Source organism: Gouania willdenowi, chromosome 16 (genome assembly GCF_900634775.1).
Source record: "Gouania willdenowi chromosome 16, fGouWil2.1, whole genome shotgun sequence".
NCBI classification, from domain to species: Eukaryota; Metazoa; Chordata; class Actinopteri; order Blenniiformes; family Gobiesocidae; genus Gouania; species Gouania willdenowi.
This window is the reverse complement of record NC_041059.1, coordinates 19,425,639-19,438,496: the sequence shown is the minus strand read 5'-3', so window position 1 is coordinate 19,438,496 and position 12,858 is coordinate 19,425,639. Positions and strand designations below refer to the sequence as shown.

General features: G+C 40.6%; 1 protein-coding gene across 1 annotated transcript; it reads left to right on the top strand.

Annotated features, from left to right (window-relative positions):
- The first annotated feature begins 1,385 nt into the window (after nucleotides 1-1,385).
- Nucleotides 1,386-11,659, top strand: ctnnb1 (catenin (cadherin-associated protein), beta 1). The gene is made up of 17 exons (XM_028470104.1): nucleotides 1,386-1,538; nucleotides 5,828-5,878; nucleotides 6,089-6,313; nucleotides 6,399-6,652; nucleotides 6,726-6,964; nucleotides 7,149-7,350; nucleotides 7,434-7,578; nucleotides 7,692-7,795; nucleotides 7,903-8,037; nucleotides 8,128-8,331; nucleotides 8,593-8,751; nucleotides 8,868-8,987; nucleotides 9,146-9,296; nucleotides 9,387-9,508; nucleotides 9,626-9,686; nucleotides 10,460-10,710; nucleotides 10,914-11,659. Exons 2-16 carry the CDS (start codon nucleotides 5,866-5,868, stop codon nucleotides 10,672-10,674), a joined length of 2,349 nt encoding a protein of 782 aa, XP_028325905.1. The 5' UTR covers nucleotides 1,386-1,538; nucleotides 5,828-5,865; the 3' UTR covers nucleotides 10,675-10,710; nucleotides 10,914-11,659.
- Nucleotides 11,660-12,858: the final 1,199 nt, after the last annotated feature.

Sequence of the window (12,858 nt, the reverse complement as noted above, 5' to 3'; positions counted from 1 at the left end):
TTTAATCTTCTCCAAGAGTCACAACATTTCAATGACACTCAATGTAAACTCTTCCCTTCAAATGGATTTTTACAAGTCACAGCTTTATAATTTCATGAAATTCAGTTTTGTTTTTATAGCTGCAAATACAACATGGTCATCTCATGACACATGATCAACATTTTTCCATTTCCACAAGAGTCAGCAACAATATGATGAAAAAAAATAAAATAAAAAAAAAAAAACTCATTTTAAAACCTTGAACAGACCCAGACTCATCTGTGCCTTGGCTGGTTGGTGTTAGTGAACAGGAAGAAGAGAACAGGACAGGACAGATTATAGAAAATAGTAAGCACAGACTGCAAGAGATAGACACACACAGTTAAAGCAACAAAATATCACTTTTATATTTCAATTACTGTAAAGATAGAGAACTACTCTGTGAATGCCGTGGCTGTATTTCAAAACCCCACAAATTGAGGGTATGAGATAATGCATCAGTCAGAACCTTCTGTTTAATATTTAACAGTTTTTTGATTGAATGCCAGTGAAAATACATTAACATAAAGTATGCATGGTGTATTGATTGTCTTTTTAATAGTTTACATTCAGAATCTCTATATTTGTGTGGTGCAAATAATTACATTGGGCATTGTCTTTTTGATTCATTTTCCAACTTTCTTTAAGTAGAACAAGGAGTTAGGTTTTTTTTTTTATTTTTTTTTACGGCTATTATTATTTGTGCCAGGCAAAAAAAAAGTATCCTAATAGCAGTAATGAAATAGCCAAGCCAGCTATTCTTCAACAGTGGTTCAAGTCCTCCTGAGAGTTTCTCTGAACACTGCAGGGACCACATGAGTCTTGTGGTAAAGAATTTATAAATATATATATAATATATATATTAAATATATATATTAAAAATTAATATATATTATATAATTAATATATATTAATATATATATATATATATATATATATATATATATATATTTATTTTTTTATTTTTAGGAAAACTGTTGTTTTGATCGTGTGTCACTGTGTTCAGGTGAGAATGAACTGTTTACCTCAATCCCAAAGATTCAGAACGGAGGGATCGGATTTCCCTTTTTTTTTGTTTTTTTTTTTTTTTTTTTTAGTGAGCCGGAACTTCTTTCGTTGATGTATTCATGCTCGTCGGAAGAAATAACCTTTCCCTTTTTCTTACTTACCTTATTGCATTTTAGAATGAATTTATACAATAAGTCATTAATGGTTTTAGGTGATTTCACTGAGACGTGAAAAAGCAATTCCAAATGATGATCAGTAAATTATGTTTCTATTTTCTTTGAATGTGTGGTAGGATACGCAAACACACTGGGTGTTCTTCGGTCTATATAAATACTCCGCCATCTTACATTTCCCAGAGTCTGCTATTCCGGTCCAGTGGGTTGCCTCCAAAGGAGGGAGTGGACGAGGGCTCCCCGCAGACTTCAACCTTTACTCGAGTTTTATTTTTTACCTTTTTGTGTTGTTTTTACTCTCCCGGACCCGATTGGACGGACTTACCGTGTTGACAAAGGGTAGGCTTCAGTGTGTGAACTGTCGGCTCAGCGCTGTTTCGTCCTCTTCTTGTCCGGTGAACGCTCCGCGGTGCGGGCCAGGATGCTCGCTGCTGCTGCCGCTGCAGACAGCTGCTCTCACGGCAGCGGTTCGGGACACCTCAGCCCTCGGGCAAATGGGATCGATACTCTGCGAATGTGTTTGTTTACAATAGTTTTAACGATTCTCGTGTGTCATTTGATTTTATACTAGTATTTCACAGCTTTCTACTTATATCTGGGTTTTTAAGGATAACAGTTTGCTGTATATGAGTAATGTTAGCCTAACTGTTGTTAGCCCGTATGCGCTGCTGCTCACATTTTTTCTACCTGAGTCACGGATCGACTTTTTGGTTTTTTTTTTCTCTCCCCGATGTGAATGAACAAGCGTGTTAACGAATTACTCTGTGGTCGTCTATGAGAAGTTAACACGTTTGAGTAGCTTTTTTTTTTTTTTTTTTTTAAAGACCGTAATCTACGTTTGGTCGTGACGCAAGTTCACGTTTTGTCCTGACTTCACTTAAAACTTTGTTAACGTTGAACTAAAGTCGTTGTCAAAACAGCACAAATGTTTGAAGCTGTGTTTAACAAGTTGTATTTTTTTAAAATTGTGTTTTAATTAAGTAGTAAAGCCAACTGTAGTGTGTTTTCCGGCCGTCCTTTTAAACAAAGACCGACAAATTCCTCCGTGATGTGGAGGAAGACGAGGAGGAGCCTGAGAGTGAAACCTGAGCCCGCAGCTGTGCTGGACGAAGGGGGCAAAGCTGCCATTGTCTCCGGGCTCATCCAACAGTTGGTCTGTCCTCACCCAATGCTTCACTAGTCCTAATCTGTGCAGCCTTCACTGCTGGAGGGAAAGACGGAGTTTAGATACGCATCAGTATTTATTTATTTAATTCAGCGTTTCTGGAGAAATCCAGGTGTTCTCCGTAGAACCAAAACAGACTGCTGTTCAGATGATCTGTATAGGTTCGTGGGAACATGAGATATTGTCATGATGAGATGTTGTCATCTCATGCCATCAGCCTGTTTTGGTTTCCTGTGAATGAATCACCAAGCGATGAAGAGATTAAGCTGCTGCTACGGAGTTTCACTCACTTCTACTTCCACAAACAGGTCAACATAATCAGTGCAATGCTGATATTTAGACACACACTGCTACTTTGTTTTTTGTTGTTTTTCCATGGATTGTTAGACTTTTTTTTTTTGTTATACACACCAAAAAAAAAAAAAAATAACAAATCTGTTAACCATCAGTAACTACCTCATACTATTTATAGAGATTTTAATTTACTTAATAGTTTTTGCTATTTTTATGTCCCAAAATATGCAAACCCTTTCATTCTTAATTATGGCTATTTTTATTTATTTTTTAGAAATAGCCTCCAGTGATGATCAATCTTTAAAAACTCAAAAATTGACCTTTAAAATGCTCCAAAAGCTGTTAAATAACGCAAAGGAATTTAGAAAAAAAAGAGCAGATTATTCAGGAATTTTCATACACTGACAACTAGTCAGTTTAAGAGTAATATGGATATAGTTTGTATAAAATTACTTGTATTACTTGGTTTAATATTTCACTATCTGTTTCATTTGATTAATCAATGAAGAAAGCGTGAAAGTGTTATTACGCTGGCATTTGGTCATTTTTGCAGTTAACGCAGAGACTAAATCCTGGCTGCAGCTGTAGCTTTCCTTTATTGTTGGCGCTAGGTGCTGCTGACCCTGCACTTTACACGGCAACACTGAGCGATAATGGAGCATCTCCTGTTATTTATTTTTAATTAATATATCAATGCATTTTGTTTAGTGTATAAAAAGAATTACAGCTTTTTAAGCAATTTTGGACTCTTTATTTCTATAATGTGTTTTCAGGCCCTAGTATTAAATGATTTGTTAGTTTGTGTGAGCTATGATTAGATTGAATTGGACATTTGTTGCAAAATTGGTGTGATACATCTCTTTGGGGTAAATAATGAAAAATACATTTTTTTTCTAAAATGTGTTTATGTGTTTGACAATAGTAGTAGATAGAAATTAAATTATAGATGTTCAGTAGCCTTGGAAAAGTGTTTTCCACTACGTACTTGCCTTTTATTTTTGGTGGGTTTAACCTCGACATTTCTCTCCCAAAAACCAGCCCTCTGCTGTGGCATGTCGTGCATTAGTCATCTGGTTTGCGTTAGATGACTTTTAGCTAGGCCTGGCACAACTTCAATATTGGATTTCACATCATGCTTGCACACATCCTTGAGTCTAATGTCTCTGACTCTTTCTGGAATCATTTGTAGTGAGATTGTAAGGTAATGTTGTGTTTTGGGCTGGACTTGGAGGCCAGACTTTAACTTGTGTGCTGATCAAAGAGCTGTTTGCTTGCTAAGCCAGATTTAAAGATGCTCTTTCATCAACGTTGGAGCCTAAATGGTTCCAACCTCTGCTGTTTGGTTGTGCCTTGGGTTTGTATGCAGGCTCAATGCGACATGTTGCTTCCATTAGCGGCTGGCTAGGTTATACAAGGGCAGGCCTGCAAAGCAGAAAGGATGGCGTGCGAGCACCCAGTATAAGCTGGTGCCTCTGTGGTTGAAGAATCTGACTCAAGATTCAGTTTTAATTACACAGCATTGCTGAAAAAGTGTGAGATTATGGTTGTACACCGCAGAGTTTTTCCTGACCTTTAGTTTGCTTGCATATTGGCAGAAAATTTAGCCCATGTGCTAAATTCATGGCTGGTTGTTCTATTCAGACTACCTTGATGGCCCTTTGCCTTCCTGCTGTGTATTTCTGCAAGCCATTTTCTGTTTGGAGGACTTTGACTTTGCTTTTTAGTCCCCAAGAAAAGTATGACACATTTGTAATGGGGAAAAGCCCAATGGCATCACAAAGTTACTCTAGAATAATTTTAACAGGGCATTGGTTGGTTTGTTCTGTTTTCCTGTGAATGAAACCTAAAGTAACTTTAACCCCCTCTAAGAGCTGATGGGAACCTTACATATACATTTTCTGGACACAGATGCCTCTCCTTTAATTTAGGTCATGCTGTGAATTTCACTTCAGAGCTTTGGTTTGGACTCTATAAACACAGACGTGGATTCATATCTCTCAACAAAAAGGAAAATCTTGAGGAGGACAGACTTGGTCCTTATAAATAATATGGGGCACATGTACATACATAAATATTTGTGGTTGTGAGGACTATTTTCTTAAATTTTCATTTCCACCAAATGGTGACTTTAATGATCACACCAAATATTGTTTAGATTGTCAGATGTATGGCATATTTGATGTAATGCATTGTATTAAATTGTTAAAAGTTGGGCTAAAATTAAGTTCTTAAATTCTTCCTAACACTTTTAAAAGCAAAACAACAGTATAATCAAATGCTTGAATCACAACACAAACTGATGCTGCACACTTTAAATTTAGGCCCTGTTCATGAATGTGTGAATTTATTCAATTGTTATGATTAGGAGAAGAGTTGGCGTGATGATTCATCCTACTAACTAGTAGTAAGTAGTGTATAATCAGTTCTACGCAGGAGTTTGATAGCTCTGTTAGACTGGCAGTTTACTGTGGGCTCTGTGGTGACTCGTGACTTGGTGTATATTTTACTTTTCCTTCGCTATGGCGTTCAAGTATTTAGAAAAAGAATTGCTTTTTTGTTTTAGTAGCTAAAACTTCACCACTGTCCGGCTGAATGTGCAGTCGTGGGTACAAATCCCATGTTTTTGTCAATACAGTCATGGATTCACTAAATGTGAGCATGAATTACCTACAATGCTTCAGTCTAAGTTTTAAAACTTTGAATACACACAGAGTGTACAAACCTTCTTTGTACTGCTTTCCTGCCATAATCTCTGTTTATTTTCTCACACACAGTGTGGTTTTGGCTTCAAAGCAAGAGCAGGAATGCACATGCCCTCCATCCCCCACCCTTTTTTCTTCTCCACCCAATGCACCACCTCTAGTGTTCTTTCTCACATAAATGGCTGATTGCTTCTACACTTAGTCCTGGCTTTGTATGAGAGCTGCTGCTGTTTTCATGTATGGTTTCAGTGGGAAAAATAAAATCTTTAGAGAGCATGTAGAAAGTGCTGGAAAGTTTTGAGCTGTCGGTCCAATTAATAAATACAACTAAATATTATTTGAACCTATTCTTTTTATGCGCCTGTGGTCTTTCTTGACTCTGTAGCGTTTGAGTTGACGGTGGAAATGTAGTTTTTGGTGAGATAACCATGCCAGCTGGACTAATCGATCACTGTCTTCTGTTTCAGATCAGGAAACTGTGTCAGCCGCGGTTTGAGAAAGGAACATGGCTTCCCAGGGTGAGTTGATTTAGTTCATGCATTCTCTACTCTTTACTGGCTTGGACACTGGATTATTTTAATTTTAATATTTGTACTCACTAATACTTCTCGTTGTTGCTTGGTTTGCCTGTTATAGTGGTTGTGTAGATTAACACTGCAGATCATTGGAAACATGTACAGATATAGTGCTTGCTGATTTTTATTTTACTGTCATTTGTTCCTTTGCAGCTGATCTGATGGAATTAGACATGGCCATGGAGCCGGATCGTAAGGCAGCAGTCAGTCACTGGCAGCAGCAGTCCTACTTGGATTCAGGCATCCATTCAGGAGCCACAACAACAGCCCCTTCTCTCAGTGGGAAGGGTAATCCCGAGGAGGATGATGTCGACAACCAGGTCATGTATGAGTGGGAGCAGGGCTTCAACCAGAATTTCTCCCAGGACCAAGTACAAGGTGGGTTTAACTGTCCAATGATGGCTCAGAAACAGAATTAATTGGAACAGCCAACGATACAAACGCTTTTTTCCTCCGTTTTTAGATATAGATGGTCAGTATGCCATGACGCGCGCACAACGAGTTCGAGCTGCAATGTTTCCAGAGACGCTTGAAGAGGGCATGCAGATCCCATCCACACAGTACGACGCTACAAACCCTACCAATGTTCAGAGGCTGGCAGAGCCCTCCCAAATGCTCAAACATGCTGTGGTGAATCTCATCAACTATCAAGATGATGCTGAGCTGGCAACCCGAGCCATACCAGAACTCACCAAACTACTCAATGACGAGGACCAGGTAATTGTCCGTTAGTGTTGCCTCAAGTCCCCTTTTTTCTTTCCTTTTTCCGCTAATGGTGAGGTTTCTCCAGGTTGTGGTGAACAAAGCTGCAGTGATGGTCCACCAGCTTTCAAAGAAAGAAGCTTCTCGCCATGCCATCATGCGCTCCCCTCAGATGGTGTCTGCTATCGTCAGAACGATGCAGAACACAAATGACGTTGAGACAGCTCGCTGCACAGCGGGAACACTGCACAACCTGTCCCATCACAGGGAGGGACTGCTGGCTATCTTCAAGTCTGGAGGGATCCCAGCTTTAGTTAAAATGCTTGGGTACGTGGCAGGGAATTCAATTATTTTATTTTAATCATTTGCTTTTTTAACTCGCAGTATTTTCCGTGGTTGTGATTATGATTGTTGTGGTCATTGGTAAATGTCAAAATGATGAGGCCTTCTTGAAACCTCAACAGTGAAAGTGATATGTTTTGTCTTACTAACCAACAATTCTCTCCTGCAGGTCTCCCGTGGACTCAGTTCTGTTTTATGCCATCACCACCCTGCACAACCTCCTCCTGCACCAGGAAGGAGCAAAGATGGCCGTTCGTTTAGCCGGTGGTCTACAGAAAATGGTGGCTCTGCTCAACAAAACCAATGTCAAGTTCCTGGCTATCACCACAGACTGTCTTCAGATTCTGGCCTATGGAAACCAAGAAAGCAAGGTGAGCAGCAACGTGACTGATTTCATTCAACATTTAAATCTGTCTGAAACAAACGCCTAACTGTGTGTGTTTTCTGTGTGTAGTTGATAATCCTGGCTAGTGGGGGACCACAGGCTCTGGTCAACATTATGAGGACGTACACCTATGAGAAGCTGTTGTGGACCACAAGTCGTGTTCTTAAAGTCCTGTCTGTGTGCTCCAGCAACAAACCTGCCATTGTAGAAGCTGGTGAGTCAAATAAGCACTTTTTTCTAAACTGTTTATCCTAGAATTGATAAATGTAGTTCTCTTGTTTTGAGTTTTCCTGCTTACACGTTCCTTCCATGTTTGATGGTGAGCAGGTGGCATGCAGGCGCTTGGACTCCACCTGACAGATCCCAGTCAAAGACTAGTACAGAACTGTCTGTGGACTCTCAGGAACTTATCAGATGCTGCCACAAAACAGGTGATGGAAGACACTTGTGCATGTCCAATTTGTTGACCCTGAAAGAGAATTGGATGTATTTGAGGTTATGGCTCTAAACATTTTCTTCTGTAATGTTTTTACTCCAGGAGGGGATGGAGGGACTTTTGGGAACTCTGGTGCAGCTCCTGGGCAGTGATGACATTAATGTGGTGACCTGTGCTGCTGGTATCCTCTCAAATCTCACCTGTAACAACTACAAGAACAAGATGATGGTCTGCCAGGTGTGTGACACTCAACTCTATACATGAACACTAGCACCAGCATACGTAGCTGATATCCACCTCATTATTCTAATTATCTGGTTGTTTCAGGTTGGAGGCATCGAGGCGTTGGTCCGCACCGTGCTGCGAGCTGGAGACAGAGAAGACATCACAGAGCCGGCCATTTGTGCTCTGCGTCACCTCACGTCTCGACACCAGGATGCTGAAATGGCTCAGAATGCCGTCAGACTCCACTATGGTCTGCCTGTTGTTGTCAAATTACTGCATCCGCCATCACACTGGCCCCTGATCAAGGTAAAGATACCTTTGAAGGGAACCACTGTAGCTATCCTTAACTTTATCCTAACAAGATACAACATGTTGCACTAAGTTAGCATCCCACACACACTACAAGTAGAAAGTCAGGGACTGATCACTGAAGTTAAAGCTAATGTGGGGAAAAAATTCTCTTTTAAAATTATAAGAAAAAAAACCAAATAGTTTCAATAAGAGATTGTGATTTTGTGCTGACTTTGAAATGTTTTTTCAAATGTTTTTTATGACGTTTTTTAACAGGCTACAGTTGGCCTAATCCGCAATCTGGCACTTTGCCCGGCAAACCACGCCCCTCTGAGGGAGCAGGGCGCCATCCCCAGACTAGTTCAGCTGCTGGTCAGAGCACATCAAGACACACAGCGACGCACCAGCATGGGAGGCACGCAGCAGCAATTTGTGGTGAGCGCACACATATGTAGTGCACATGTGCATTAAACTCTCATATATCCAATAGCCCAGCATCAAATATCCACACGGCAGCAGTGTGCTCATGTAGGAAGTGCTTATGTTGACAGGAGGGAGTTCGAATGGAGGAGATAGTGGAGGGCTGCACAGGAGCGCTTCATATCCTGGCACGAGATGTCCACAACAGAATAGTCATCAGAGGACTGAACACCATCCCTCTGTTTGTACAGGTCTGTGTGCAGCTCTGCTCATTTCATTCAGACCTTTCTTTTCTACAGCTGACTTGATGGATACAAAAAAAACTTGTTGAAAAGTAACTCTGAGAAGATTTTTGCATGATAGAACATTAAGTGCAGAGTGCTGACTTTATTTTAATGTGTGTGTGTAGCTGTTGTATTCGCCCATTGAGAACATCCAGCGTGTAGCAGCAGGTGTTCTGTGTGAGCTGGCCCAGGACAAAGAGGCTGCTGAGGCCATCGAGGCTGAAGGAGCCACGGCTCCTCTCACAGAGCTGCTGCACAGTCGCAACGAAGGAGTCGGTGTGTACACTCGACCACACAGCTTCATATTGTGCTTTTAACTCTAAAGGTGTTCAGAAATGCTCACTGTGTGAAACATCCGTCCCACAGCCACATACGCAGCAGCCGTGCTGTTCCGTATGTCAGAGGACAAACCTCAGGACTATAAGAAGCGTCTCTCAGTGGAGCTCACCAGCTCACTCTTCAGGACCGAACCCATGGCCTGGAACGAGGTCTGTTCACACCTGCACTTTGATAGTATTTCAGCAGAGCCGTTTGGATAAAGTGTGGCTGGATTGGCAGAGAGGGAGAGTTTTTCCCAGCATTCACCATTGTATGTTTTCCCACAGACTGGAGACCTGGGTCTGGATATCGGTGCTCAGGGGGAGCCTTTGGGCTATAGACAGGAAGGTAAGCCGTCTCCTCACCTGTGTGTAGCTGCAGGAGGGAACACACAGTGCTTTAGTTAGTCTGAGCTCACTATTCTGATCCAAGTTTATAGACCTGTGTGTTCTATGACTGATGTTTCTGTTATAATGAGTAATGATGACTCATAATGTCTATTGTTAGTGTATTAGTGGTGATAGAGAATAAAGGGTTGTAGTCTTCAGCTCTCAATGGAAACACGATGTTGTGCTGCAGTGATGGACAGATGCAGTATTATAGATTTTAGGACTGGGCAATATTTCAAGAGTCAAGATATATTGTGATTTCTGTTTTAGCGATATTGAAAATGACAATATCCCCATATATCAATATAATTTTATTTTATAGGTTATTTTGTATAAAAATAAGATCAGTTAGATGGCTTTCTGAATGCATTCTAACCCAGACCTTCCCTTTAACAAGTCGCACTACAGAACTTACTCACATGTGCTGTCCCTTAGAGGAGAAAAAGCCAAAAGCTGTTAATAAATGTGTTTGTATGGCATTTTGCATCAGCAAATTTAACCCAGAGTTTGCTTCCTTATAAGACTGTATTGATTTAAAAATCGACATTTGGAGAAAAATATTGAGATGAGTTTTGGTCCATATCGTCCAGCACTAATAGATTTACATCCAGAGTGTGGCTTTGTGTGCGGTGCTGCTGTGGTTGATTCCAGTGATCCTACGAGTGTTGCTTGGTTTATTAACCTGCTTCTAACAGCTGCTCTGCTTCCCCTGACTCTCCCCCTCCCTCCCAGACCCCAGTTACCGTTCCTTCCATGCGGGAGGTTACGGAGGTGACACGATGGGCATGGAGCCCATGATGGACCATGAGCTGGGTGGAGGCCACCACCCTGGCCAGGATTACCCCCCTGTTGAAGGGCTGCCTGATCTTGGACATGCCCCAGAGCTCATAGAGGGCCTCCCCCCTGGTGACTCCAACCAACTGGCCTGGTTTGATACTGACCTGTAAATACCAAGACCACCATTACACTACACTTTCAACTAGGTGAGACTTGCTGCACACGCCTCAGTGTGTGGGTAGACTGAAAGACCACAAAGGCTGGGGGGAGAGGGGAGGGTGTTTAGATGCTGCTGCTGCTGCATGCTCAGTCTGCCTCTAATTAAAGTTGTGTGATGTGGTGAAGTGTGTGTGTGTGTTAGCGTGTGTGTGCTGTGTCCCTCTTCTAACAGCCACCTTTTCCTCCTCAGCTGTAACATGTGATCTGGATGAACCTGCATCGTGATTCGCCCAAGGAGGCGGGGTCTCAGAAAGTGCCTGAAGAAGACTTAACAGCAAGCAGAGTTTGCCGTCTATGGGAACTCCATTGGGACAAAACTAGGTTTTAGTGCAGATTGGTTCTGGTCCCTCATCTTGGTGGGGACTGACCACAAATCCTGACATGACTCACAGATTTTGATCTCAATGATTGTTTTCTTTTTTTAATGTATTTTCTTTATTTTTACTTCATTTGGTTGTTTACTTTTATGTTTTTTTTCTCCTCATGTCTGTAATGGTACCACCTCAATCTAGCTTGCTTTTTCCATTCTTGTTATAACAATTTTGTTTTGCAGTTCAATGTTTTTCATGTCTGCTTGTGTTAAGTTTTTTTTTTTTTTTTCAGTGGTAATGCTCCATTCAAGTGAAGATTTTATCACATTTTACATTGTGTCCAAACACTAAAGTTAATCAGTTGGATTGTATTCTGATGATCAAGTGTAACATTGTGTAGCTTTTGTATAAAAACAGGAATTGGAAATCATGGTCCAAATATCAAGCTATTTTCTTGCTTTAAAGAGGGACACAAATGTCTCTGCTGTTCCAAAGGGAGTGTAGCTGACCTAGCTGGGTGGGGTGGAGCTCTGTTGGTCTGCTGTTATTAAAGGGTGGGGTAGTGAGAGACGCTGGTTGCTGTAGCCTGCTGTGTTCTGAAACAATAAAATGGACTGTCATTTCACCTGGATGCCTCCTGTCTCTGTTCAGCTGATGGGAAAAATCAAGTTACACATCAATATGCCTGGACTTCCACAATGTGTTGCTAAAGCACCAATACTCCACTGGCCCATTAAAACAGCATTATTTATGTTAACACTTTCTTATATTTTGTATAATGAAAAAGCAGTAACGTGTCAGTGATGCTGACTGAAAACATGTAGACAACCTCAGATCTGATGTAATGGAGTAGATTAACATTAATGAATTGATTCTGCAGTGCGGTGATGTAAGCTACATAGTGCAGTTAAATACTTATATTGATATAGTATAATATCACTGAGCCCATTTGGAATCATCTACACCAAATAACACAAATTATTAACTAGATGTTGACATGAAATGCTCAGAAGTAATGGTTTTAGAGGTCAAACCAGTTCTGGAGATGAATAATAAATATACAAACATTGTTGGACATCCTTTAGGGCAGGGGTTCTCAACCTTGTGGTTATGAAACACTGGGAGCTGTCGCCAGATGCCTTCAAGAAACTAGAAGTATTTGCTTAACAATTTGAGCCAATTTTTGCTTATTTTTACCCCGTTTCTGCAACTACTGTACGCCAAACTTAAACCTGTTCATCACTTTTTCTTGCCATGTTTTTGCTCCTTTAATGCTTTTTTGCTACATTACTCTCATTTCCGCCACTTCATCAAATTCCAAGGCCCTTCTGCACATTTTATCCACTTTCAAGACATTTTCAGCACTTCTAAACACTTTTTCCACCTAATGTACCATATGTTGACCCATTGTCACATTTAACCTTTTTTCACAATTTCCTTTGAACCCTTTTTACCACTTTCTCTCTGTTTTTGGCCACTCTAACACGCAACTTTTGACCAATTTATGTGGTTTTTTAAATCCCATTTCACCACCTTTTCCACCATTTTTAGTCCCTTTTAACCCATTTTATTTAAAACAAGGATTTACATCTGTAAGGCGACTATGGCCCAAATAATATTGAACTTCCTGGATAACAGTGGATATTATTCAGATCAATAAATACATATGGTTGTCATAGATTCATAGAACAATGGACCATTATTTTGCTGACTTTATGGAAGGGCCTCAAAAAGTTCTGCCCTTTATTCTGCCTTATATGGCCCTGTCTCCACATGAGTGTTTTTCAATGTTCATGTCTGTGTTCAACCACCTTCAGACACAGT

Excerpts from the sequence above, each read along its gene's own strand:
- ctnnb1 (XM_028470104.1), top strand. Across the intron at positions 8,988-9,145 it reads CCATCCCTCTGTTTGTACAG|CTGTTGTATTCGCCCATTGA; the intron begins GTCTGTGTGCAG and ends GTGTGTGTGTAG. Across the intron at positions 9,297-9,386 it reads CAGTCGCAACGAAGGAGTCG|CCACATACGCAGCAGCCGTG; the intron begins GTGTGTACACTC and ends TCCGTCCCACAG.